At 46.7% G+C, this 27,472-nt stretch overlaps 1 protein-coding gene across 7 annotated transcripts; it reads right to left on the bottom strand.

Annotated features, from left to right (window-relative positions):
- Positions 1 to 230: 230 nt before the first annotated feature.
- On the bottom strand, positions 231 to 27,009 carry SEPTIN6 (septin 6). Of its 7 annotated transcripts, none has more exons than XM_032124339.1 (11): positions 26,928 to 27,009; positions 20,592 to 20,706; positions 13,442 to 13,637; positions 12,092 to 12,278; positions 11,700 to 11,861; positions 9,232 to 9,328; positions 8,798 to 8,966; positions 8,189 to 8,321; positions 7,333 to 7,523; positions 5,397 to 5,440; positions 231 to 1,183 (listed from the first exon to the last, which is right to left on the bottom strand). In XM_032124339.1, the coding sequence occupies exons 1-10, from the start codon at positions 26,952 to 26,954 to the stop codon at positions 5,437 to 5,439; spliced, it is 1,281 nt and encodes a 426-aa protein (XP_031980230.1). In that variant the 5' UTR covers positions 26,955 to 27,009; the 3' UTR covers positions 231 to 1,183; positions 5,397 to 5,436. The 7 variants fall into 7 exon arrangements, with proteins under 7 accessions (XP_031980230.1, XP_031980228.1, XP_031980231.1 ...); XM_032124340.1 differs by lacking the exon at positions 231 to 1,183 and adding an exon at positions 2,514 to 2,633; XM_032124338.1 differs by lacking the exon at positions 231 to 1,183 and adding an exon at positions 2,673 to 3,711.
- Positions 27,010 to 27,472: the final 463 nt, after the last annotated feature.

Genomic DNA, 27,472 nt, shown 5'->3' on the forward strand with positions numbered 1-27,472 from the left:
CTGCCCTCCCCGGGGCCCGGGGGTCTCTCCGCGGGGTCCGACCCTGTCCCAGGCCTTGCCGAACAGCCGCGGTTGCCGCAAGGGCAGCCCTGCCCGCGGCGATGCGCTGCCCGGCGCCGGGAACCGCCATCCTCAGTTCGGCTTCCCCGTGACCGTCCGGAGCTGTCCGGACCACCGGGCCTAGCGCCGCCGGCCCCGCGAGCAGCACACACACACCACAGCAGCCGCGCTGGCTTTTCGTATTTTTTATTTAAAATTTACATGAAAGTTAGAAAGGTAACAGGCAGAACAGTGCTGGTTCCTTCATGTTTGCCGTGTAAATACAGAATACGGTGCCGTTTTCACGCACTCCCATTTGTAAAAAGGAAACGAGACCGGCACGGGACGGTGGCGCGGGGAGCATGCGGGGCGCGGGGAGGGCAGCGCGGAGGGGCGAGCAGTGCCCGGGCGGCTCCAGCACCGCCGAGACACTGCACCCCGCTCACGGCGGGCATGGAATTTATCCTTACACCACCCCCAGCATCGCCTCTCCCTGGCACTGCCAACTTCTCCTAACTTTAAAGAACAAGAGGAGGTGGAGTTAGGAAAAAGAAAGTACCACTTGACTCACGTCCACCAACCAATGGGGCTCTTTTAACAGGGTGGTGAGACACAGGAGGACACTAGTGAGAACACACAGTTCTTACTTTATTTCTTTGATAAAATTAAATATTTCGTGGCTGACAACAGAGCAAGTTGCACCATATTTGTATTTCCTCTGACTCTGAATTCTGAATGCACGGTTTCCAAAACCAATCAAACAGCATATTGAAAATATTCCTTAGGCTTCACACTTCAGGGAAGCCCATGACATTTAGATTATTAAAGACAACATTAGAAAAAACATATGCCCATAACAACATTTGAAAATGTATTCGCTACATCATTAGTCCCAACATCACATTTCTGTTGCTCCTCAAAATTCCAGGTAATCAGTTCCCCCCGCATCACCCTGTCTTGTCACACAAATTACAAGACACTTCAATTTTAGGTATCATGCAAGTCAGTAAAAGAGCTTCTTTCCAAGACACTAACACTGAAGATTTGTTCCCCCCTCCCCAGACAAAAGACCCTTAAACTCTTCTAGAAGTGGCAGTCTTCTCCCTCAGACACAGTGCAGCTGGCGAAGACAGATTAAAAAAAGCTACAGAGAGAGAAAAGGGGAAAAAAGAAAAAACAGAAGATTAGCAAAAAAGAGAAAGACATTCAAAAAGCAAGAAAAAGAGATGCAACATGGAAACAGCTGACAGAGGAGAGATGGAACCTCCTTGTGGTACCTCAAGTCCTTCATGAAATCGCACAAGTAAAAACTTTTTTTTCTTTAAAGACTTTAAAAAGATTTCACATAACTTTAAATAACATTCTAATAAGGCAAATGGTCAGGAAGAAACGACAGTGACCTGCAGTATGGTAAAAAAAGCCACATTCAATTGTCCTTTCAGCAGATAATCTAGAAATCATTGTCAGATTAATACTGACTGGTTTTGGGAGCAGGGTAGCATTCAAAAGTAGAGGAAGAAGAAAACATTCAAATTATTTTAACTTGCTGAAAAAAAATCCCAAACAAACCACAAAGCAATCAAAGAGTTCTATGGGAAATGAAATTGTATTCATGATGAAACAGAATACCTGAGAAAATACATTGCAGTCAAGAGTTTAGACTGCCCTCACTGCTGGGAACAGAGGCCAGGCCACGGTTTGATCTGGGGCTGCTGCTATGAGTAGGAGCCAGGCTGACCCTGTGCTGAAACTGCTCCTGAGCCTGTGGCATCACCCAGAGCACTGCTTGGGTAAAACTCCACTAAAAACTGCACTAAACAGCATCATCTATCAGGGCTAGCCCTGAGGTGTGCTTATCTTCCAAAACCCCAGGATCTGGAGGGGTTTTGTGGAGGCTGTCTTGCAGCATGCATCTGATCTTTCAGCAGGGGCAGGACACGTGGATTCACCACATACAGAGCACTGAGCCCGCCCACAGCACAACTGAGGGATCAGGGCCACAACAAGCAAGTCTGAAATGGAAATGAGGGTTTACATGCTAGTCTTCAGATAGCATGAATTAGCAAAGGAAAAAATAAAAGCAAATGAAAAAAGACAGATGATGTCATGAAAATGACATCAAATATAATGAGAAAAAAGTGTTTTATCTCTAAACTACGTGATAATCAAACTAAGATGGTATTGTCATTTTAATGTCATCAATAAATATATTTAAACTGTGTTGTTATTTTGCCAGCAAAAATAACTCGCAGAACTTATTTCCATATCCCTTATTTAGCTGGGTGGAATGAGACCAGAAAAATGAGGAATCCATTAATTGTAGGGAAAAAAAAAATATGGCAGGATTTAAAGTGGTAGCATCCATAACCTTGTTATGACTAATTTTACATTGTTTAATAAAAGCAAAAACCACCAGTACATACTAAAGACAGAATCACAACGAGGACATAGGAGAGAGCAAGGGTAACACCCTGGAAAGGTCACAGCTGAAATGCTGTCATGTTTTATTAGACCCTATGATTTAACAAGTAAATGAAGGTCCATTCCAGGCCATTGTATTCAGGGGTAATTACTCAGTACAGAGCCATGGGTTACTGTAAAAGAAGGGCAAAGAAAACAAAAAACAGAAGAAGTAAATGTTAACCAGAATTCACTGTCCGATGAACTCTTTATTTAAAAACAAAACTCAAGTCAGAAATACACAGAAAAGATACTAGCAGGCAAACCACAGCTGCACTTGGCCAGAGTGAACTCCTGGCCCAGTGAGCAAAACGCCCTCCTTTTCAGTGCAAATCTTACAGTAAAAACAAGGCTTTTGCTGAATAGAAAATATGAGAAGAAACCTGTCAACATCTGTACAGTTCTAAAGAGATGCCAGATTAAAAAAATAAAGGTAGTATTTTTTTGCATTAAAACCAGAAATTGTTGGAATCACTGAGAAGGAAGTCAAAGAAACAGCATCATCTTTCTTCAGAAACACTGGTATGTACAGCAAGGTGACCAGTTTTCCCTGAGATTGGATCCAGGATGTGCATCCAGGCCAGCACACTGAGAGGGAGACAAGGCAAGAGATCCTTCATGACCCCTGCAGCATTCAGAGAACACTTAGTTGCAAACCATGGATCCAAATTGGTGATTTCCTCAAGCCTGGGAACTAGAGGTGTGGACCCAGGCCCAAGCCTGTGAGGATGTCAAGTTTTGCAAAAAGTCCTTGAAAGTTATTTGAGTCACACATGGCAGCACAGGGGGTATGAGGGCTTAGGAGCATAAAATTAGCATGGGGAGAGGGCAGCCAGTCTCTGGAGGCAGTACATCCCCACCCCCCATGGCAGCACTGGACTGAACCCACAGCAGGAGCTAAATGCACCCCCCAGGCAGCTCTCACATAGCATGGAGTGGGGGAAAAGCTGAGCAATGGGAGAGGGGACACTTGCCCTGGAACACTGGGCATCCTGCTGCTGCCCAAGGGGCAGGAGGAACCCGGTATGAGCACCTCTGGCCAGCAGGGTCCCCCACAAGAACAACCCCAGCAGACGAGAGCTCTGGTTAAACCCTCAGTGGTGAGCGCGGGAGGGGAGCAATGGGAAAGGTGAGCAAACAGGCACAATGGCACAGCCAAGAGTGGGGCATTCGCCTCTGGTGCCAAGGGAAAGGTTCTACAGGAAACCCGAACTGAAAATGAAAGAAAAAGGCAGGTTAATGCTTTTATGGATTAATGACAAAAAACAAAATAAAAATACAAATGTTTCCTAATGTGTGCACACATAAAAAAGAAAACATTGCTAAGTGTTAATAAGGTTTAATCTGACTAAAAAACATGCTTTATGCAGACACACACACACACTCAGCAGTGGGATGAACCAAATTTATTTTCTAAAACAATCCTTTCACAGTTTTGCAAGCTACAGGACTCATCAACTGTGACTTGTTTGTATCCTTGCAAAACAGTGAAGCCCTGCAACACTTTATGGATCAATATGGAGAGTGTTTTTCTAAATCCTGGAAAAGTACCACATATACATATTTAATTTAGCAATGACAAATGCCCATTGAAAAAGGCACTGTCTGCAATTGTGTAGTGGGAACAAAGAACTTCATTTGATTCAAAGCCCAGCACACAACAGTGTACAGTTATGAGGACTGCCAAAAGCAATCCAAAACCAACAAAAATCAGTAATGTTCACTCTAACTGCACTTCAGCCGTGCCTTTGTACTCAGCACCAGAATGAACACTGTTATTCTTTAAGCTTATTTTTCTACATTCCGAGCCCGTTAAGCAGAGAATTGTTCTTTTCATTGTTCTACAGTTACCATTGGCAGCAGAGACATTCATTCAACTGGACAGCTCAAGACGACTGCAAGTGCCAGTTTGAGTCAGTGCAAGACCCTTCTGAAGCTCTTCTGTTAAGTGGAAGGTCCCATTTAAATTACATTCAAATGCCTCTCACTGACAGCATGATGTTTACTTGCTTTTCCATTTCCCTCGTGGAGCCAAGAGGGAAAGAATCCTGGAATCAGCTTCTACCAGTTTAAGGACAGACCATAATTAATTTGGACTATCCAGGAGAGAATGTAAGTTTTAGCTTTGTCTGCAGGTAAGGGTGGACTCAAGGATGAGTTTTTAGGGTGTTTTATAGTTTAGTTCCAACAGGTCCCTTCTCTGAGAGGCCTGTGCACCTCAGTCTGGGGCACTGTCATGCTTGCCTTGGATAATGAGTATTGCTGCTCTGTCAAGAAGCAAGACATTCCTGTGGGAGCTTTCTTCCTCTCACCAGAGAATCATCAGCAAATTAAAAATGCTCAATTTTTTGTAATTAGCTGTAAGCAGACCACTGTCAGATGATGACAGAAACTAGTCTCGCATCTACCTTCACTGTAACCACAAGTTTACGTTACAACTTGGAGGAGTGGGAGGGAAGGAGGAGAAAGGAAAGAGAGAGACATTTTCATGGCTAGCTGGGCTGTATCATCAGCACCACATCTCCATAGCAATTGTTGCCATAGTATCAATCTGTGTGATTAAAGAATATAATTTATTTCTAAGAGAGACGGAATAAAGACAACAGAGCCAAAGAGGTGCTGGGAAGGTTTAAAAGGAAGAGGATGTAATCCTCATTTTTCTATGTTCCATATCCTAATACTGATTCTCTGAATTTAACTTTGCAGAATCTTTAAAGACAATTACATCCTTTTTCTACAACTGCACATGTAGAGAGAGACTGATAGAGCACATATAGTAGGGGTGAAAGCAGAAGAAGACAGAGATAATACTTATAGCTTCAGGACTTGTACACGTCTGCTTTTTTAGGAAAGGTAACTGATCCCACTGTGAGGCTCTATTAGTTAATGACGCTTACCAGGACAATGTGCCTCATGCACCATGCAGCCAAACAGCAGCTAACTGTAAAACAGCACATATGTAAGAGCTAATAATGATGATAATGATGTAACAACAACAACAAAAAAAATCAACTGAGTCATGATTAGTGCAAATTACAGAGCTTGGGTTTAAACGAGTCACCTGTGAAAGAAAAAGGCTATTGTACTGCCAGCCAGTAGTAAACAAGCTACAAGTAAGCTTCAGCTTGCAAAATTCATGGATTGTTAAGAAAAATTTATGATCTAAATACTGAAATTCATTATTAAGGACAATCAGAGAAGTTACAGAGCAAAGAAAGCAGCACCATTTCTTGCATGGAGGCGAGAGAGGCTTCCTATTATCTTCCCAATCCTTACTGAAGCACTGACCTATCCCTGTCATGGAGTTTTCTGTGCCCTTAACTGACAAGGACAGTACCAAAGCTTTTCCATATCAACATGCTTGGTGTCAAGGAGATGTTCTGAGATGAGAACCACTTCAAGGACCAAGAGTGTGACTTGGGCCACAGCAACTAATTGCTGATACTATCGGGCTGTTGGCTCCCTTTTCTGCATTCCTGACCCTGACTGATCTCAAGGCTGAAGTCTGCAGTCCTGAGTGAGCAGATACCTATGGGCTCTAAGCATGAAAGAGCTCAGTTGGATATTCCTCACACAGTCCAGGCTGGGCAGAGAAGTCTGTTCCTGGTCAGTCTCAGACTCCTCAGTATGAAAATATATTAAAACCCCCTGAAGGTAATTCAGATGAACAAATCAAAATAGGCAGTGGAAAAAGTAATGGGCGAGTGAGAAAAGGGCAGCACTAATTGCTCAGCAGCTTCAGCTCTAAACTAAGAGACTAAACCAGGATCTCATTCTTGTAATTGGGTCTTTCCTCCTCTGTCTCTTTTGATCCCAAGCTTAACAGTCACAGGCTTTTTCCCTGACAAACAGTGCTGTCAGCACTTCGGACACACCCCATATTGTCCAATTTAACAGCACTTCTTCATGTACTTAAGACTGCATAGTGCAGGCAAGGATCGCCCCAGGGCTGTGCAGAGGGGGGATTATGCCAGTGGTACAAAACCAGACCCCTGTTTGTCTGCACACCACTCTCTGCACACAGGCACAGGTGGCACAGCACTCCATTTGGGAAATGTACCATAGTGAGAAGGAAGGGAACTGCTCAGTGCTGAGAGAAGCGGGAGATCTGTTTCACTGTACAGCTGGTTGCCCTTGAGCAACTGCAGAGCTTCAGGAGCCTGGCACAAGCCCTGCAGACAGCCCAGATCCCAGACCCTGACGAGGGGCTGGATCCTGTCACACCAGTCCCTGGCATGGGGAACCCCAGCTACAGCCATTCAGTATATCCCACTGTTTCTGTGGAGGGCAAAAAGCTGATTTAGGACAGGAGAAGAGTACTAGTGCTAACAAGGTGCTATGACCTGTCCCCTCATTTTGCAGTCTTACATTCTGCAGATTCTGGAATTCAAGACTGTTAGTCTCCCTGAATAATTTCCACAATCTTCTCAACCTAAACAAGTAAGAACATGAGCAAGAATGTGCTCCTCTCTGAGGGTAATGGGACATCCCTGCTACCCACACCCTAGCCTTGGCAGCTAGTATGGTTCCACTTCTTTACATGCACTGAGAGACCAAGGGAGGAGCACGGAATCTTGGGGAATAAAAACAAGTTCATCCTCTCCCATGCTGTCAGAAGGCAAAGAGGGAGGATAGCACTGCTCCCTGATCTCCAGGATGACAGCAAATGTTAAAAAGGCTTCCAGCTACCGCTCAGCCTTACAAGGGATTAAATCTGTCTGCAAACCTTCCCCGATAAGGACTGGCTATGTTGGGAGGGAGATATGAACACGCAGAAAATTAGTAAAGGAGAACCATTACCAAAAAGCAAGTATCTCTGAGTTAGCAACTTACTTTTTCCTTTCCTTATCCCTTTTAAGAGTTTGCGATCCTCCAGCCTGCTGAGCCTGTGACTGAAGCAATTCAGCTGCTGTCTTCCTTTGTTTAAATGCATTTACTTCATCATCCAGAGACTTCTTCTTATCCTCTAGCTTCTTTTTTTCATCCTGATGCAATTTCTTCAGGCGATCAAACTTTTCATGCAGCTAAAGGGAAAGGAGAGAGGTGAGCAGGACACGGCACTACCAGGTATTCTGTTCACAGGAAAAGAGGAAGATGAAAGGATCCCTTGAGATCTGAGCCTGTGAGTCTCCATTGGTCTCCACATCATTTCTAGCTACTGAGCTGCCAGTGCCCAGACAAAGGGCAGGGAACAGCCTCCTTCCACAACAACTTACAGGCAGGCAGTGTTCTAGTAATGCATCATTGTGCAGACTAAGAACAGAGGATTGGGAGAGCATAAGGGTAAAAAAAAACCTAATTATTTCCAGGGGTCCCTGCCTTACTCCTCTTTAAAGGTCAGTAATTTAATGGATTTTTCACAGAACTAAGAAAGTTGTATGGGTGTATTTTTTGCAAAACAAGTTCATCTCAAGGGCTGCTTCTCTCCTTGACTTTTACAACACTGCACCTCTCCATCAGAATCAAGACTCTGGCCCTTTCCTGGTGCAGTAAGCTGTACACAACAAGCACTGTGATTCAGTTTTGTCCTACAGACTGAACACCTTAACATCCCCATCCAAGTTAAACTTTACACTTCTTGGTAAGAAAGTCCTAAACCACACTCTGCAGAAAGTGCTTCGGCAGCAACTACCTAATTGGGAGTGAATCTATCACTCAACCATGAAGACACAAATACTGCAGTCTTTACCTCTTTTTCAGCCTCCTTCAGCTCTGCTTCTTTTTCCTTGACCCTCTGGACAAACATCTGCCTCATTGCCTCTTCCTTTTTCTGCAGTTCTCCCAAAAACTCATTTCTTTTGGCTTCGTAAGTTTCTTGTAAGCTAAAAAGGAAAGAAAGTCCAGTGATAAGACTTGGGACAAACTGCTTTCCCTGACCCTTTGAAATCAGGCCATTACCATGACTATTGCTTTGCACACAACATATTTGCTACTCACCCACGTGTGCCCAAGGTCTTCTTTATCCAATGATTTTTGGCACTTTTCTGTACGTTGAATGTTGGGCAATTTAAAGAGACCAGCTGGCAACAAACACTAGTTCAGAGGAGCACTGCTGTCTCTCTGCAGCACAGACATTTCTACTCCCATACCTGCAGATTCACAGACAGTCCTGCACAACCTCCCTGTATTTTCACCTTCTCTCAGTCAGACCTTTGCTGAAGTCTGGATTTATCTGACCTGGCAGTTTTTCTTGCTGCATTGGTTCTTTCCATGCTTCCCCAAGGACACACACACACAAGCACACAGCGCATCCAAAAATGCCTCTCTCAAGCTCTCCTGTCTCCTCCAGGGATCTCACCTGAAGGGTTTGCTGTCTGGATCAGTGTCTTTGAAACCCATCTCTTCCAGTTTACATCGCCTGTAGAGCTCATAGTGGCGTGTGTGGGTCTGCTCACGAAGGTCTTCCATGTTCACACGGATCAGCATCTCCCGCAGCTTCACGAAGTCACAGTGAGCTTCATTCTCCACTGTAAGAAGACATGGTAAGGAGGAAAATGGGGACAGAACCTAAGATCTCTTCCCGCATTCCCCACTTGTCTACTCCTTCAACAGGTTTAACAGCCCTTCCAAGCAAAGAAAACTGGCACTATAGGCCTGACACAAGGATTTAACACAGGATAATTCCCCATGGATAATCAAGTCCAGCAGGCCCTTGCTCCTTTTAAGAAAGCCCACTGCCTCCTTGCACAAGTGTCACCATTCATGCCATGAAAATCCCAGGGCTCAACTCACCCTGCACTGTGCCCCAAGGGTACTGACGAGCTTTCATCATTTTGTTTCCTATTTTCAGCTCCTCCGTACTCCCGATCACTGCAAATGGCAAGTGGGCCTGAAACACATTTAATGATATCCACGTTAGCCCTTCTCAGACCTGGGACCCACCAGCACACAGAGATTAGCACAGCCACTGAGCTAGACAGTCGTTATGCACACGCTAATCTCAGGGAGCCTAGTCACTGGCCACTAGCCCAAGACAAGGGGTAGCAGGATGGGTCCTTTTTTGGAAACCTTGTTAGTGCTACCACTCTATATCCTCTACCTGGCTGATCCTCCCAGCCACAGAGTCTCAGGTGAGATGAGCCAGTGCAAGACTGGCATCAGAATGACAGCTGGAACAGCGTGCTGTGGCTTGGACTGCGGTGCTGTCCCAGGGCTTGCCATGCCTGAGGAGAACATCTGCACAAGCACAGAAGCAGTATGAGGTCTTGGAGCCTTCTTGATTTCATCCCCCCACCACTCCTTTAGCTCATGTTGGAGCACTTGACACCTTGCTCCATCAGATCATGAGATGGAAGTCCATCCCTCACCCCCAGAGTAACAGCTCCTTCCTCCCTGCTTGCTTCCACCCTGGTGAGGAAGGGCTGAACATGTCCCGGGCCACTGTGTCCGGTGTGACCCAAGGTCACACTCTTCAAGCTGAGATATGCACTCCACATTACATGAAGGCTGACTAAGAACAAGAAGGATTTGCTTTTCAGAAACTCAGAAATCAGAAATAGTCACTTCTTAGTTAAGAAGATGGTCTCTCTGCAGAAGGCAAAAAGAGACTTGCCCAGTGCAAGCTCAGCAAAATTGGAACCGAAACCCTCCCAACACCTATCTAAACTCTGAAGATCTCACCATATAGTCCTCTCATTTCCAAAACTCAGGTAGCCAAGCAAAACCCCCAGACATTGACATTGTACTTTGCTGCATTTTTCTGTGAGATTTCTGCCCACCTCCACTTGTTCCTGGGAACTACAGTGCATTCTGCCAAGCTGCAAGGAAGTCAAGTGCAAAGTTTCAGCACTTTGAGTTCCCAGCTCCTTGCACCAACCCCTTTTGCTGAGTTTTGTGAAGTAACATTTGTCAGGCAAAGCTTTTAAAGTGCACCAAATTCTGGGCAACTGAAAGGGCCTCAGGAAGCCAACTACATGGAAGACCAGTGACCCTGGACTGCTCTCAAGAGCAGATAGTGAATTCCACAGGTTATCTAAAAACTTGGACAAGTCCATGACAGCTGGTACAAGCAAAAGATTTCAGAGATGATGTTTTTGCTTTCTGAGTGTGGCTCATACAGTCAAACTGCAAACAAAGCAAAACTGCCAGCAAGCACTCACAGATATGGGCTCTTCCCCTGTATTCCTTAGCCCCCAGCTCTCGCATGGGACACACACAGAGTAAGAGTAACATTTGTCTTATGTTTCTAATAAAATCGGTATTTGGATACAAGTTTTCCAGATCTGCAAAATTGCTTTGGTCAAATTCCGGCCTGCTTAGTCCCCATAAACCTGGTAATTCTGACTGTAATAGAGGATTCAAGAGTTGATTTGTCTGTGCATCAACTGATACAACCCAGAACGTCTGCAACCCAAGACAGCAATTCCCTCCCAGGAGACAAGTAAATGGCTGAAAGACAAGCAGAGGTTCACTTCCACCCTCAGAAGGGCTAACACAGAACTGCTCTGACCAGGAAACCATCACTGACAGCTCTTACATCAGGACAAACTTTATGTTTCTTTCAGGCCTCTCCAGAAAACTGTACAACTATTAATACTAGATCAGGAGGTGGCACAAACGCACATCAGCTAGGCCTCTACTACATCCACAGCACTGAAGCAAGCAACTTCCCCTACTTGATTTCCTGTGAAAAGCCTTCTGGAAAATGGGACCATGGTCAGGATGTGCTGCCAGAAAGGCCAAGGAACAGATTGTTTCATCCTCAAGGAGCCACAGACAGGCACCCATGATGCTGGGAAGGCCAGACCCAGAATGGGCACCTGCAGGCACCTCAAAGCATGTCTGGCCCAAGTTGTGTACTGCTTTTCACGCGTTGCTGGCTAAGCTGTGTAAGTCCTTGCCACATGATCCTGGAAGTTTACTGGTGGGAGGCCATCAGGTGATGCATAGGACAGAAATAATGACAAACCCTCGAGCTGAAAAGGGTTAAACACTGATTTCCCTCAACAGACATGCACATGGACAAGGAGAGTATTAAAAGTCTGTTTTCTGACTAGAAAAGCCCACCAGAGAGGCAGTAGCCTACCACAAAGCTCTCCTAGCCTAGGATGACACTACAAAGACAAGATTCTTGTGAAACCCTCTGTTTTTAAGACACAAAATAAAAGGGAAAGCAGATTTAAGAAACATCCCAGTATGGGCCATCAACCTCTACACTGACAGTGCTGTTCTGGGAGAGGAGGAAGAACCAAGTCACTTACATTCATTGTCCCATTTATTTCTGCCACTGATTCATCATCTGTTGGAAACTGATAGATCTGCACCCCATTACTGACCAGTTCACTTGTGATTTTAATTTTAAACTTGGTCAGCTCACTCTTGGAAATGGCATCAGATTTGGCAATGATGGGAATGATGTTCACCTAGAAAAAAACAGAGGCATGAAGTAATCAATTTTGCTCCTGGGATTTTCTCCAAGTCTGCAATATGACCTTCAAGAACTTGTAAGTGCTCAATAAATCTACAAAATTATCTGCCAACTCAGTCATTTCCACCAGAAGGGCTATTCAGGGTGGGTAGATCCTCCGGAAAAGCAGCAGCCTTTCCACTATGCAAACAGTAAATCTGCCCAGTAAGATTTAAGCGTGCCAACCTTGCTGTCGAGCTTCTTCATTGTTACCAAGTCCAGGGATTTCAGGGAATGGCCTGTCGGAGCAATGAAGTACAGGCAAGCGTGGATCCGGGTATCATGGTAGTTGTGCAAGACCCTTTTTATCTTCAGTTCTTCTTGCAGGTAGGCTTCAAACTGAGCATCAATGAACTCAACGATGGGCTTATAGCTTTGGAGAAAGGAAAAAAAAAGCTATACATCTCACAGTCAGAGAGCTAAACAGACAGGACAATGCTCCTTTGCTTGCTTTTAAGAAACAAGCTGTTGATAGATTTCACTTTCTGAGACCAATTCTCTCCACCTCCCTTGCTCCCCACCTGTTAGAAATTTTTAAGTTGCACTGCTGACAAGGAGACATGGTCCTACATCAGACTCTGGCAGCCTGTTTGTCAAAACACAGTATCAGCATTCAGCAGATACACCATAATCTCCAGGGAAGGCAGACCCTCATATTTTGAAATGTGAGGCATCACCTTGATGCCTTAAGGGTGAGAGACTTCCTAAAGCAAGGCTAATGGAGACTCATTTGCAGCAGTGTGTAACCCTTGCTTGCACTCAGGGAGTGAATGGCTTGCTGCTCTCACAGCCGCACATGCTGCTGGTAGAAGACACAGCTTCATTCAGTACTACCTTTGCCCAGTGCTCTGGTGCACAAAATTCCTGCAACTCCCTTGCAAGGCCTTCTGAAATACAGAGCCTAACAGACTCATAATGTAAAGGACATCACTGCATTTTAAACAAACTTAAAAAAAAAAAAAATCTAACAGACCCACAAAAAACCAAATCCCATCAGCAATGTCTCTGCAGAGATGCACGTTGGAGACTGTCTAGTGTAACTGCACATCCCTTAACCAACACACTCCAGCCACTCTGGGATGTGAGCTGCCAGAGACACTTCCCCAAGGTATCTCACTGCACATTTATCGTGCTTCCTTTGGCTCTTCCCATGGAAGCGCCCTGCCAGAACTGGATATTAAGCCAAGCAGACACTAAACCACACAAGTGGTTTGGTCAGCAGCTTGAGGTCAGCACAAACCAAAACAAGCCCAGATGCCCTGGAGCATTTCAGTCTCCCCACCAGAAGAATTTGGGCAGAAGGTTTCCAGCCGGGCAGATATTGCTTTGATAGCATGAAAAAAGCTGCTTTATAGCTGAAGTAATGCTGACACTCCAGAGCCTCTGTCCTCTCCTCTACCTGTCCCATCCCAAAGAGGGGACAAGGACAACTCCTAAGAAGCAAGCAGGAGAACACTGCAGTGCAGTCAGGCTCAACTAGGGCACAGGGAGAATGAAAAGCCACATCACAATATAGCCTCTCTCCCCCATACTCACCTGTCCTCTTTGTTGATCTGATCCCCAAAGCCCACTGTGCTCACAATAGTCAGCTTGAGGTTGACATTGCTCTCCTGCAGGTCATAGGTACTGGATTTCAGCTGGACCCCAGGCTGTGAGTGAGATGCTGGATCACCTTCAAACTTGGTGTTGAAAAGGGTGTCCATGAGGGTGGACTTACCAAGGCCAGTTTCCCCTATTGGAGAAAAAGAGAGTTGAAATGTTCTGTTGAATATTAATATGGGTTGGCCTTTCAGCTTCCAAACATTAACAGGGGTGAAATTGTAGCAGATGAAAGCAGATCTCATGCTCCCAAGGGAGCGTCTGGTAAACAAAAAGCCATGAACAATGGGAGGTCTGTATTCTGGGCAAATTACATTTCACAGTCTAATGGCCGTTAATGTCATTAGAAAATAGAGATGAAAAGAAGAGGTGAAAAGGCAAAGGGGAAAGCAATGTTCAGATCCTGCTTAAACCCACAACTACACTACAGAAGATGCTGTTTTCATTAAAAAGTGGGAGAGGAAATGGGGCTCATTGCCATTTCCAAAAAAAGCTACTCCAGATCAATGTCTCTAATAAGCAGCCACAGAAATAGCTTCCTTCCGTGCAGAAACCCTGAGAGCTGGTTCGAGTCTGACAGCAAGTTGTGCAATTGGTTTCTCATAACAAGTTGGAGAATCAGCCTTCTACACTGGCACGGGGCATTTTCTGTAATATCTGGTTTTGTACCTAAGGGGCTACACAAGCTGCACAATATTGCAAAATCTGCTTCCAAAAGTTCTGCTAGTATTGTCAGTATTCTGCTAGTATTCTATCAGTATTGAACTGTTTCTGATTCCATTTATCAACAGGCAACTATTTCCTTGTCTGGAAGAAGAGACAAATCCCAGAGACCAGTCTTGAATTTGTTTTAGATACATACCAGGAAGAATAAAACAAATCCCTCTGTGCACACATTCCACAGGGCAGCCTTCCTTACCAGGCTCTGACAACAGAGCCAGCTCTCTGAGCTCAAAAGACCTGACTTCCTACGCAGTCTGGTCTGTTGCCTTGTGAGGGCTGTTGTGTTTTGGGGAAACAGCAATTTCTGAGCTGCCCAGCTGGCTTTTGGAGAAGCTTCAGGAGCAGCTGAACCCCACCCTCTGCGACGGCTGCTCCTCCAGCCTGCTGTGGGACCACAGAGAGATTGTGTCTGGCTGCAAGAGCACTCCCCTCCTTTCCCCAGCCCTCAGCTCCCAAACAAAACAACTTCACCATTTTCCCACTCTGCTCAGAATAAAAGAGCTTCTTATTTTTGCAGGTTTAGAGCTCTGTAGCAGATCCAAACTTGCATGAAATGCCCAATTCAAGAAGGGGAAACTCCTCCCCATCCTCTCCCATCCAAATGTCCAAATCTCCAAGCCTTACCCCTGCAAGCAGGCAAATTCCTCTTCTGGCCTCAAAAGGGATTTTCCTCACTCAGGGCTGAAGTACATGGCAGGGCAAGGCAAACACAGAATCATAAAACAATAGAATGATTTGGGTTGGAAGGGACCTTAAAGATTGTCTAGTTCCAAGCCCCAAATCCCCTGCTCTGGGAACTGAGCAGTCCCTGATTGCCAGGATCACATATCCAGTATCTTTCCAGAGGCAGCAAGATCCATTAACATTTCAAAGTCAAGGTACACCTTGAGCTGCAGAACTGCTGGGGAACCAGCTGAAAGCTTGTGCTCCATCACCAACCAACACCAACTACAGCCAAAACAGTCACCAGTGCAGTTGCTCTTTGCATCAATCTGGTTTTCAATCCAAAGGGGAGAAGAAGGAGTCAGCACCAGGAGCTGGCGTGGCTGCAGACCCTTGCACTACCCCAATGCATCAGCTGTACCTACAACAGCAATGGCCAGAGCAAGGGAGGGGGGCTCAGCAAAGCACAAGGTTACCTCTGTTGCTGGAAGAATAAACTGGTCCAACAAGCCCTTCATTGACTTGGAATCTCACTGTCTAGACTTGTCAGGGAGCATTTGCCCCCAAAACAGAGCAGATGCACAAATCAGACCAAAGCATTGTCATGGTTTGGAGAGGGATTTTGAGAGTTAACAGCAAACAGCCTGTATGACCTCCCAGGCCGTTCTCAGGGATTCCAGGAAAACAGCAGTGTAAAAAAAGACAAAAATCTAAACAGCCTGAGAAGGCTGCAGCATTTCCAAAGCCCCTGCCAAGGGATGGGTCAGACAGAGCAGCTAGCTGGCTGCTCGCCTGTGAATGCCAGGAACCCTGATGGGACATCTCAGGATAGGGGAGTCCCTCAGCCCTGGGGTGCAGGAGCGTCACCCACACACAGTCCTGCAAACCCTTCTCCTGTGCCACTGCCCCACAGTCTGGCAGGCCCCGGAGCAGCTCCAAGGCCACAGGACAGGGTGACAGGGGAGCAGCAGCAGTGACCAGGGCAAGGGAGCTGCTCTCTGCAGTGGATACACAAGGTCATGTGTAAACCACACTGGCTTCCGAACAGACAACACCCTGTAAGTCACCTCTCTTTTCTGCCTCCCTCCTTCTTTTGGGTGAAAGATGTTCATATGAGGCCAACACTTGTTGAAGCACATCCTGAACCTGTCAATTATTGCCTACTTTAAATCCATCCAAAGCGTTTTTTTCCAGCAGGAGTGACTTTAACTGTCAGAGGGGCTAGGAGAAGTGTTTAGGAGATGCAGAACATGCTTCTACACTCCACCTTATGCCAGCTACACAGGGCCAGCAAAGGCAACTTTAAACTCAAACACTGAGTTTTTCCTTTTGGAAGGGGAAGATCGGAACGGTAGCATTTTTCCACAGGGGGGAGTCGCCCATCCAAATGACTTCATGATTAAAACAAACACCCAGGCACTAACATGGCATCTCAAATATCAAGTCTGCACTGCCAAATTTACATTGAGCCAGCAGATACCCCTGACCCTGTACTGTGTAATCCCACTGACTTGACACAGAATTAAAACCCGACAGGGAAGATGGAGAAGAGAGGAAAGACTGTCTCAGCTGAAAGAATGTTAAACACCGACAGAGTGACTTGAAATGGTAAAAGACTGAAGACACTAATAAAGTATTTTGCTATGTTAATTATGAGCAGAGATAGGGAGCAGTGCTATTTTGAAGGCCAAAATGACAGAAGGAAGAATTTCTGAATCTTCTGGGAGTTTCTGCCCCACACAGAGGCAACTTTTTGCTGGCTGGAAGATGTGAATGGTGCCAACTGCTTCTTGTAAGGACAGGAGTCCAGATGGAACAGACGGTCTGATAAAAAGGACAAGTGGTCTGTGCCTGTTCCAGCCAATGGCACTAGAATCTTCCCCAAAAACCAGAAATTATGAACAGGGATTAAAAGGCAGAATTATTTTGAAAAAAGCAGCAGTGTATGCAAACCGAGTGAGAGGTATCCCTGGCAGGGAGATTATTTCCTGATGCCAGGCTTAGGGACACATGTGATTTGATCTCCAAAACTGTACTTAGGGATTATATAACTTGACAGTGGCTGACAAAGCTCTGTGGGGAGGACAGGGCAGAGAGAGCGACCTTTACTGGCAGAGTTCTGGACCAGGAAGCTGTGACAGCAACGGAAAACTTGAGTGTTGTACCTTTCATCATGGGATGGAGTCTTGCTGTTAAGTCCGACACATTTTCAAGGACATTTAAAAAAAAAAAAAAAGGCAAGAGCCACCACAGCAGGTTCTGGACACACAGCAGTCCTACATCAGTGCTCAGAAAGCACCATCCACTCTTAATGCCCAACAGCTTGGCTGAGCTGGGCTCCCCACACATCCTCTCGTTCTCCTGAGACATGTTCCCTACTCCAATTGCATGTGCACATGATATCTTCACTGCTCTACGGAAGCGCTTCATCAAATTTAACATTGATGGAACAGTGGTGGCACTACTTACAAAACTACAGCTGGGACAAGCTCCTAACTTTCCAAACCAAGACAGACATCTTTGTGCTAAATGAACTTTCATGGCTTCTTCTCACAGAACTTTTAGCATCCTAAGCACCTGCAACAGTGAGCTGATTTATACACCACAAATGCTGTACCTCCTCTTTTTGTGCCTGGGAATTTAATTTGCTTTTCCCTAGCAATGTGCTAAGTGAAACAAGAAACTGCTCACCGGCCCTCTTTCCCACAACACTCAGAATTTAAGAAGCTCCAATCATATCATCCTCAATCGACTCTGTGGGAGGACAGAGGAGTCCTTGGAGTATTTCCCTGTTCAAAGGCAGGGAGCAGCTTTCACAAGAGTGCCCTTTCATGAGAGAGCAGCACCTGTCCTTCACAAGATTAACAGCCGTGGCTCCACATATCAAATAATTCAATTTTAAAGAAAATGTAACTGCATGCACAGCCTTTTCATGTGGAGAAAGGGAAGCTAATCCAATGTAGCAGGCTTGTTGAGACAGGCCCTGAGGCAACTCAGACGGGTAAGGCCATCTCTCAAGGAGAGACTGAAAAATAATTTGTTTCATCTGACAGACGTGCGGAGACACCACACAGTTCCCCACTGCCAGGCAAAGGCTGGACTGTGGGGGCAAGGAGGGCAACAAGGGCTCACAAAAGACACTGAAACACCACCTCAGAGGAGCACCCGGCTCCCAGCGTCTACCCCAGGGGACCAGCGGCACAGGGCAAGAGAAGGCTGAGGAGACAGATGGCTTTTTGATTAGAGAAACTGCTCTCTCCTCAGCTGGTTGCACCAGTGACCACAAAAACAACCACTGGGCAACTTCCAGGCTGTACAGCTCATCACCCCAGAGAGCTGCCTGCTGGAAAGCACCAGGAATCCTGTGCAAATCCCTACCTCCCCCAAGGTGAGAGCTCCTGCACACCATGGGCTCACTTCTTTGGAGTGAGAGACCTCAAACAGTCTTGGTACAATCCCAGGGGAAAGTGAAGTATTTCTGCCACAAAACAGCCTTTCTCATTGCACTGAATAGGCCAGTTAGAACAAATTCCCTGCAAACCCTGGGGGAGAGGAAGGGGGAAAATCCTGCTTAAATTGGGATACTAGTTTAATGCAACTACAATCTACCCTGGTAAAAATTGAGAAACTTTACATCAAAAACCAGCAGCCTGTTCCTCCTCTTTTCCCCCTATCTCACTGAGAAATACAGTCAGCACAGAAAGTCTCAGCCATTAAACACTTCTCCAGCCTTTGCACAGAACTAAAGAGGCATGTAAAAATTTATCACGGAAGGTTTAGGAAGAAAATGGTTGTGCTGAGAAATAAAAAAATCAGAGAAACCATCTGCAACCCCTAGCTTCTAATGAGAGGTTTTCTCATTTATTCTAGCTTTGGTTCTAGTCTCACAGGAGAGACAGCTTTCAGCATGGGAAGAGCTAAAAACTGCTCCACTCTGGACGTGCTGCTGAGAGTCATTTCTGAAGCTTTCCTTGGCTTCCCCACCAGGAGCTGGAGGAATCGGTGGCTCAGATCCAGTATGATGCAGAGTAGAATGCCACACACAGCTGAAAAATGGGAGGTAATGAAGTGCCTTTCTGTCATGCTTAGTGGGCTGTCTATGGGATCCTCATCCAATCCTCATTTGTTCCCTTGTTCTTTCAATTTTTCATCCTAAACTGTGCTATACAAGTGAGATCCAACAGAATAAATGACAGATGAACTCTGGGAATTTTTGTTTTCTTTCTCCAGGATGTTTAAGTGTGGGGGCAAAGATTTTTAAATCTTTTTCTAATCAAGTTTATTATATTTTTCTATAAAGTTTCTTTATTTCAAGATTGTGTTATTACTGTTCATAAAAAACTGACATGAGTGACTAATGTACATTGATCTTGGTGAGTCCTTGTTGTTCACATCAAAAAGTGATTAATGCATTCCATTTCTGCCCTGCAAAGAGGAAAGCACAGGCATTCAGCTCCTCCCCACACATCAAAGTGAACATATAACTACAGGAGGCACCCACTGCTACACCTAGAACTTTAAAAAAAACCACTACAGTTCAGAAAGTGAAAAAGGAAACATTTTTAGACTTCAGTCTTGGGAACAGGAGTTTCCTTAGGTCATATCACATTCATGTACTGTGGAAATCACCTAGATTCTCAGCCTGACAGTGACCTCCACTTGTCAGCAAAGTTTATCATCTCACAGGAATGCGGTTGTAAAGAAAACTGTCTTCTCAGCTCCATTTAATAGAGCTCAGCTCTCCTCTCCTTGCTCTACTACTCTTGCTTCAGACTTAACCCTGCTCTGGGCAAACACCAGGTCCATACCATGAGCTGCATCTCTCATGGCAGGGAACAGAAAACCTCTGCGTGGATGCACAGCTGACCACCAGCTGAGTCCCCAGGAGGTATCCACAGCTGCTGCTCTCCCCTCTGCCACACCAGGCCCTGATGGGATCATCTGCAGACAGGGCTCAGTCCAAGCAGCCATGGCCATCCAATAACCTCCTGCTCCCAGATGCAGGGCACGGGCAGCAGCAAACCCATGAGACAATTATTAATTCTCTATTTTTAATTTCCTAATTCACCTTACCAAACTATGGTATCAAAGCCATACAGGGTTTTACTCCTGTTACCTAAGAGGAGAGATTATTTGGGATCCTAACCCTGGGGAAGACCTGTGAGATGGGCTGCAGGGACAGACACCAAGTCCTGCTACAGTGCCAGGCCCCAGCTGTGATCCACACCACATGGCAGCTTGGATAACTGTCTGAACAGTTAAGGCTTGGCCAGACACTCTCTTAATTCAAGTATGCACAGAAAAGAGGAGAAAAAAATAGCTTTTAGTGATTTAAGAGGAACATGACTAGTATTTTGTTATAATAATAATAATAATTCAATACTTAACCAAACAAGACAAACAAAGTAGTCTGGCATGAGTACCTATTTTCTTTCAAAAATGTGAAAGTCAAACATATGAGGAAAAGAAAGATCATAATAACAGCCTGTGATTTTAGGCATTTTATTTCACTGCTTGGTAAAAAGCCATACTGCAGAACCCCAGTGGGGACTTCCCAGAGCACCAGTAAATCTTGTTACTGAAAATAGAACAGTCGGGGAAATTTAAATCAAAGCTACCTTGTTACTGCTGTAACCTACAAGCTACATCCAGCTGCAGAAAACTTTTCAGCAAGAGAACTTCCCAAAATGGAAATACTCACCCACACACAGGATGTTGAAACAAAACCCATGATTAACTGACTTATTAACCAGCTGGTCAGGCAAACTATCAAATCCTACATGTCCGGAAAGCGGGACAGTACGACAGCCTTCGCCCTGAAATACAATGAAATAGTTGTGTCATTTTCAAGCAAAATATACTTCTCTGTATAAACCCTTAAGACCTCCCAAGTGGAATCAACTGCACAGTCCAAGCAGAGATTTGCACAGATACTGTCAATCATGTCAGCATGCTTCACTCTTCTCCAAAACAATTCCAGAAGGCAAAAATAGAACATTTCATTTGCCACACATTTGAAGGTAGCCGTGACAAAAAAATACCAAAATGTGCAAAACATGTACACAAACACAGCTGCTGAAATGAAGAGGCGACAAAACACTTGTTTCTTGCGAAAATATGCAGAAACTCAAGTCTCACCTTATACTGAAAACAAAAAGAATCCTCTGTGCAAAGCAATGTATTAATGACACCTCCTCCTACAAGCCTATTACCATTCACTTTATGTGAATTGGAACTCATATGTAATTCTCATTCACAGCTGCAATTATAGAAACTAGCTAGGAACAGTAAGGAAAACTGTACCTGCAGGAAAACAAAGCAGAGAAAAAGTGTCCAGAACTGAACTGCTCATAACCCCACAGGCCCATTAGAAGGAGCCTGCCACGAGGGTTTGGGACTGGAGATACCCAAACCTCCTGCTGGGGAGCAAGGGCTGCTCCTGCCCAGCCACCTGAAGGACTTCTTGAGAAGCTGCTCATGCACCCTGCTCTCTCTTGCGCCCAACACCACTAATCTGGTCTCCCCAGCCAAGCAGAATATGTGGTGCTCCATGCCCAGAACAGCCATGAACTTCAGGAGGGGGGGTCAGAAATTTTCACCTGGCCAGTCTCTGCCAAGGCACCCTGGGTCCCAACCCTGCCCAGTCAACAGTAAAACACGACACGCGGAGGCTCAGCCTCAGAAATGGCACCAGGCAAAATGAAAAGTCAGTGCTGCACCCCTGTATTGGTACGTACTGGAAAGCTGTCCTCCTGCAGTCCCAAAAAGGTATTTCCCTCTCTGAAACACAGGCTCTTCTTAAAAACGTATTTTGGTGTGAAAATCAGAAAATTCCCCTCTAGCCTTCCATCAGTTTGCAAAAAATATTACAGCCAAAAGGCAGTAGTTTATAGGGTGTGATTTTGAATTTCTTCCTTCAGAATCATGCTTTCACATATCTTGAAAGCCTGTTTATAGGGACAGGCATACTGGTTTTCCCTCTTCTGCTAATGGCACTGGTATTTTAGGCTAGGAAAAAATCCCCAAGGAGTGCACTTACTACAGTAGCCTGTCAGCATGATTGATTACTTGCCTTGTTACTGGTCTGCTGTTGTGGGTTTGGGTTGGTTTGTTTTTTTTTTTTCAGATATGAGGCTCCAAATACACTTCAACCATTAACCATATTTACCAGTCTGTGATGTATAAATATGTTTCCCCTTAGCCATATTTTGTGTACTAGTCTGACTCTTCCTGACAAGATGTTCACCAAATACGGCGCTTCATTAATTCCTGAGCACCTTCCCTCCTAATGACATGTTCATGAGGAAAGCACTCAGGCTCCCCAACAGATTCTGCTTTTGCCTACTGACAATGCAGCTGTGAGGTCCAGTAATGCTGAATCAGCTAAAGCAGAAAAAGTGAGACCATCAGACACACAGATTTTGTGACAACACACTCAAACTCCCCTAAACTGCATTCACCAAAACAAAACCCCAGCACTGGGGAACCTCATGGCAGTGTTGGATCCGCAGCGACAGCCCCACGGTCCTGGTGAAGAACAGATGGGGGGGACAGAGCCCACAAAGGTGCAAGAGAGAACCACTGGCAGACGGCTCCCAGGGAAGGAGAAATATCAAGTGTATTTTTAATACTCAGCCTTAAAACCACACCATTGGCAGACTGCTTGAACACTACTCTCCCCAGGAAGCGTGGGCAGGAGTGTGGGTTCTCATTAAGAACAAATCATCCCCTCATCCCTAAATATAACTGTTATCGAGACGGAACAAAATAAATGGTAGAAGTTAAGCCACTCTCAGCTAAGAGGAGGCATTTACCATCACACAGAATTCAGCCTCCAAGTCATTTCCTGCAGGTTCTTTTTCTCGTCACCTGTGGTTTTACAATGCAGTTAAACCACACTTCACATCTGGTACAGGCCAGGAAACAACTACTGCAAAATGTGATTTCCAGTCACAGCAGCTGAGCCTCCATGTTAAGTACGCAACCATAAGGTATATTGTGCTACTCTGCCTAAAAATCTACAGCCTCCCTGGCCAAGGCATCAAGAGATTGGATGCAGTGGAAAAAAAAAAAGAAATAATGTTTTAAGATCAGACTGGTTTTTACACATATCAGAAAGCTGACAGCAATTACCAAACCAGTGGAGAGAAAAGAAACATCTTCTGTCCGATCCACCAAGAAACAGCACACGTCACCAGTCTTCAGGCACCAAATGGTGTCTCTGTACCAGAGCACTGCTATATATAAACAGCACCATCATAAACAACATACGAACACACTGATTAGTCATCCTGGGTATATATTAAATGTAGGTTTGGATCCTCTTGTTCAACACTGAAGGAGAATACATTAAGCTCATAAGCTTTTTGCTGATAAGGTGTTCAAGACTGTCTTCCATTATTCATCTTCAAAACCAGATCAAATTTAAAACATATAGAGAGGTACCAACAAGGTAAGCAAAGTTTAACTACTGTATGCATGAAGACTTTTTCCAGGAGCATCAGTGAGCACTGGATGGCTGAGAGTCCTTTGTACTCTCTATTTTAAAGTTACATCTTCTTGGAATGAAGACAAAGATGGAATCTCTGGAAAGCCAGTGTGAACACTGGCACCACACCAACATACCAGATGCCTTTTTTTTCCCCCATATACTGAGTGACCCCCTGCCTAGACAGAATGGGCTGTTGTTGCTTGGGAGGAAGTGAAGTGTGTTTGTCACAAACAAGATTAAAAGAACAAAAAGAGCAACACACTCTCTTGCTGTATCAGGCAGGGCTACTGCAGACTGAAAGTAAGGAACAGCCACTTGGAGAAGCTATTTTACTTTTTCCTTTCTTAGAAGGATTTACATAGCCTTTTGTTAGGGCTTCTCCATGCCACAGAGACCATCACTACCTACTCTAACTCTTACAGAAACTATCCCAATCATACAGAAAATACAAAGATGTCATAATGAATGACCCCAAGCCTGAAAGCACCACACATTAACTATTAGTTTACATAAAAGGGGTAAGATTTAGTCTCTAGGTGTTTGAATCACTCCAGGGTTCTTGGGATGAAAAAACAATTAGAAAAAAATCTTGCTGAATGCACATCTGTGCCCTGATCTACTTTACAGGACAAGCAGGTACAGTACTGTCACCTCCCGATGTCCTCGGAGCCCTGAGAGGCCGTTGCCTCTCTGCGGAGATAAAGCAGAACACACGCAATGGTGCTGCTCATTGCACATGTCAACACTGCATATTCGGGACTATTTCTGTGGCCAGGTCTGAAGGAATGATGAGAAAAGATACCATGGCAAAGGCAAAGCCTCCACTTTGTGACATTCAGGCAGAGCACAGCAAGTAAAGAATGTTACAGCTCTGAACCCAAGGGACCCAGTGTCCAAACGAGGCCCACACAGCACGAAACTGCTCTCAAAGGCTGCAGTACAATACTTCATCCAGTTGAGTGTTTCTGTTCAGGACACTGACAGCTGACACTTAGTACTTCTGGCACAATTTCTCATCTCTTCCAAAATGAGAATCACTTCAAACCCTGAGGCCTTGCAGACTCCCTTAGGAAGATTTCCAAACAGCTGCAACAAACGCAACAGAACCAACCTGCAACAAAACCAAATCAAGCAACACTCATAGAGCTCCACCACCGCTGCCAGTGCTCACAGCAGCCACCTCCTGCCCCTCTGCTGCCCTTAATGCTGAGCCCTGGGGGCTTAACCCCCAAACCTGAGACAACTCTTGCACAAGAAGTCAAATGTCAAATGGCAAAGCAAGGCAGAACCTGACTCAGGTTTCCACACCAAAGTTTTTCACATCGTCTTTAAGCCAGAACAACATCAGATCCCTTCTTGTGACCTTGGTGTTACGGTATTCACTTCCCCAGACTGCATTTGGCTCTGATTAAACAGCAAATTAGAGCAACACTTGTATCAATTATTTCTCACTTGTACAAGTATGTAGTTCTCCTATGTAATGAAAGAATTATCCAGCAGACAGTATAAATATCCTCCAGGAGATAAATGTAAATCAGGAATGTAAAGTCTAGATAAAGAGTTTGTATTATTTTTCCTTGCTCAGCTGATAAAAGATCATCAAGAATATAAAAGAAAAACACCAGAAAAGTGGGAGGGAAATAGTTTTGAAGCAGGCCCCATGGAAAGCAAGAAGTGTCTCACCAAAGGTCCTGACCATCAACCACCCTCTCCAGACGCACTGCATCACTCAGCCATTCAACATTCACAAACAGTCAAGTGCTTCCAAAATCTCAAATTCTGACAGCTCTTAAGATTATACTTCTTTAGGCCCCTGAAAAAAGCCTGCAGAAATGCCATGCAATTTGGATACATTCCCAGGAGAAGTCTCCTCCAGCATATTAAAAGATACATATCACTATCAGCAGTCGCAATGATTTTTCTGACCTCTACTAGAGACTGAGAGTTGGACAGTGTCTGGCAAGCTGGTCCTCTGCACCCATCCTCCCCACTGGCAAAGGACAGGAGAAGGGGCTCAGCTTGGTGGTGATGAGGCCACTCTGCCCACCTGGGGAGAAGGGGGTTTCACCGACCATCCCTGCAATAAGTGTGGGCTTGATCAAGGGTTTTCTGGGACAATAGCAGGGTGGTAACCCCAACTCCCCCAGAAACCCAGCCCCAGCTCTCACACCTTTAACCCTGTTGGCCCACACAGAGCCCTCTGCACCACCAGGACATTACAGCTGACTGCTCCACAAACCATGGCCATGACCAAATGCCCAAGACCTTGGCTGACAAGTCATCTGCCCGTAAAAGGACATTTTTAATTTGCAGCACACTAATTTCAAGTCTGTCTCACAGCCAGCTTTCCCAGCAAGGCTGTGCGGTATCATAAATTCATTCCAGGCCGCAAGCAGATGTCTCAAACTCCTGTACATTATCTTAGGAAAGCATAACACTCAATTTCTTTAAAAGACAGGGGAGCAACTGAGTCACTTCACATATTTTGGCAGTCACATACAAGGCAATGGCTATGTCCAGGAGGAAATAACATCACAAACTGGCAAGGAATGGGTACATCTACCCGTTCAACAAGAATGGGTCCATGCTAAACCATACTGCTTTGAAGACGAAATGGCAAGCATTCACCTCAAGTATTACTTCTGTATTAACACATGGACATGAAAGTTGGAAGCCCATCAAACCACAGACAAAACTTTTCCACATGCAAACGCGTTACAGATGCCTCCTTAGCATTTCTCTGACAAACGCAGAGGTGGCTCAACTCCCTCTGCTCCTCTTCTGGATAATTCTCCGCAAACACACAGGGATCTTGCGCCGCACTAGGCAGGCAGGCGAGCACGGCGGCGGCCGGTGGCCCGCGGGGACATCACCGCGGACCCTCGGGGACAAAGCACAGCGGGGACACGGTGCCGGCTTTTGGCTCCCACAGCTCCTCCGCGGCACACGGTGCCGGACTGGAGACCTTCCTTCCCCGCATCACGCACGACCTAGCAACGCGTGATGGTTTCTTTGGGAGGAGAGCAGCATCCCCGGAGAGATAGCGATGCCATTGCCGTGCCCTGGCCCGGCGAGGGGCCCCCAGACCTGGGTAAGGGATGCGGGGCCAGGCCTCCCTAGCGCTGCAGCCCGGCCAGCCCCGGGCAGCGCGGCAGGTCCGGCCGTGGCCGGGCCCAGGCCCCGGGGCACCGGCAGGGCGGGACCCCCGGCCCGCCGCGGTGCTGGCAGCCCAAGGTCGCCGGGCCGGGTTGCAGCGGGGGGGACCCCAACATCCTCTACTCCAGGTAACCCCAGTTCCCCTCGGGTCGGTCCCCAAAGCCCGACCCTCCGGGAGCCGCCGCCGCTCCGAACCGAGTCTCAGAACCCGCGGGAGGCCCCAGGCCGGTGTCCTCGCAGCCCTCAGCCCGCCCGGCGCCCCCTGATCCAGCCCCGCCGCCCGGGCCGTGCCCGGCTCTCCCGCCCGTCGCCCCGGCGCTGCCCGTTCCCGGCCCCCCGCCCCGCTGCCGCCCAGCCCCCGCGATGCGGCGGCCCCGCGCCCGCCCGCACCTGCCGCGCCACCTCGGCCGCCGCCATCGCTGCCCGCCCGCCGCACGTTCCGCCCCGGCCTGCGGGCGGCTCCGGGCGCGCCCACCGCGGCACCGCGCGGGGGGGCCCCGCCGCGGCCCCCGAGTCCGCCCTGCCCGCGCTTCCTGCCCCGCCCCGCCCCCCCCCCCCCCGCCCTACTCGGTCCCACCGGTCCCGCCGGTCCCGCTGCCGCCGCCGCTGCGTTCTGTGAGGTGCGGGGCCGCCGGTCCCTCCCCGCGGCAGCCCACGATGGTGCAGCCCGGGCTGCGGGCGGGGCGGGCGGAGGTTCAGGGCGGCGGCGAAAGGGGCCAGGCGAAAGGGGAGCTCCGGCCAGCGGGTCCCCAGCCCCGCGTGCTGCCCGGCTCCTCCGCGGCCCCCCGGCCCCTGCCCGCTCCCAGCTCGGGGAAGGGTTCCCTGCGCCGACTCCTTAGGAAGGCCCAGGGGGACCCGTCCCAATGCCCTGCGGCCCCTCCGGTAACAGGGGCCGGGCCGGGGCGGAGCCGTGCAGCCCCGAGGCTGGGCTGGGA

Source organism: Corvus moneduloides, chromosome 14 (genome assembly GCF_009650955.1).
Source record: "Corvus moneduloides isolate bCorMon1 chromosome 14, bCorMon1.pri, whole genome shotgun sequence".
Lineage (NCBI taxonomy): Eukaryota > Metazoa > Chordata > Aves > Passeriformes > Corvidae > Corvus > Corvus moneduloides.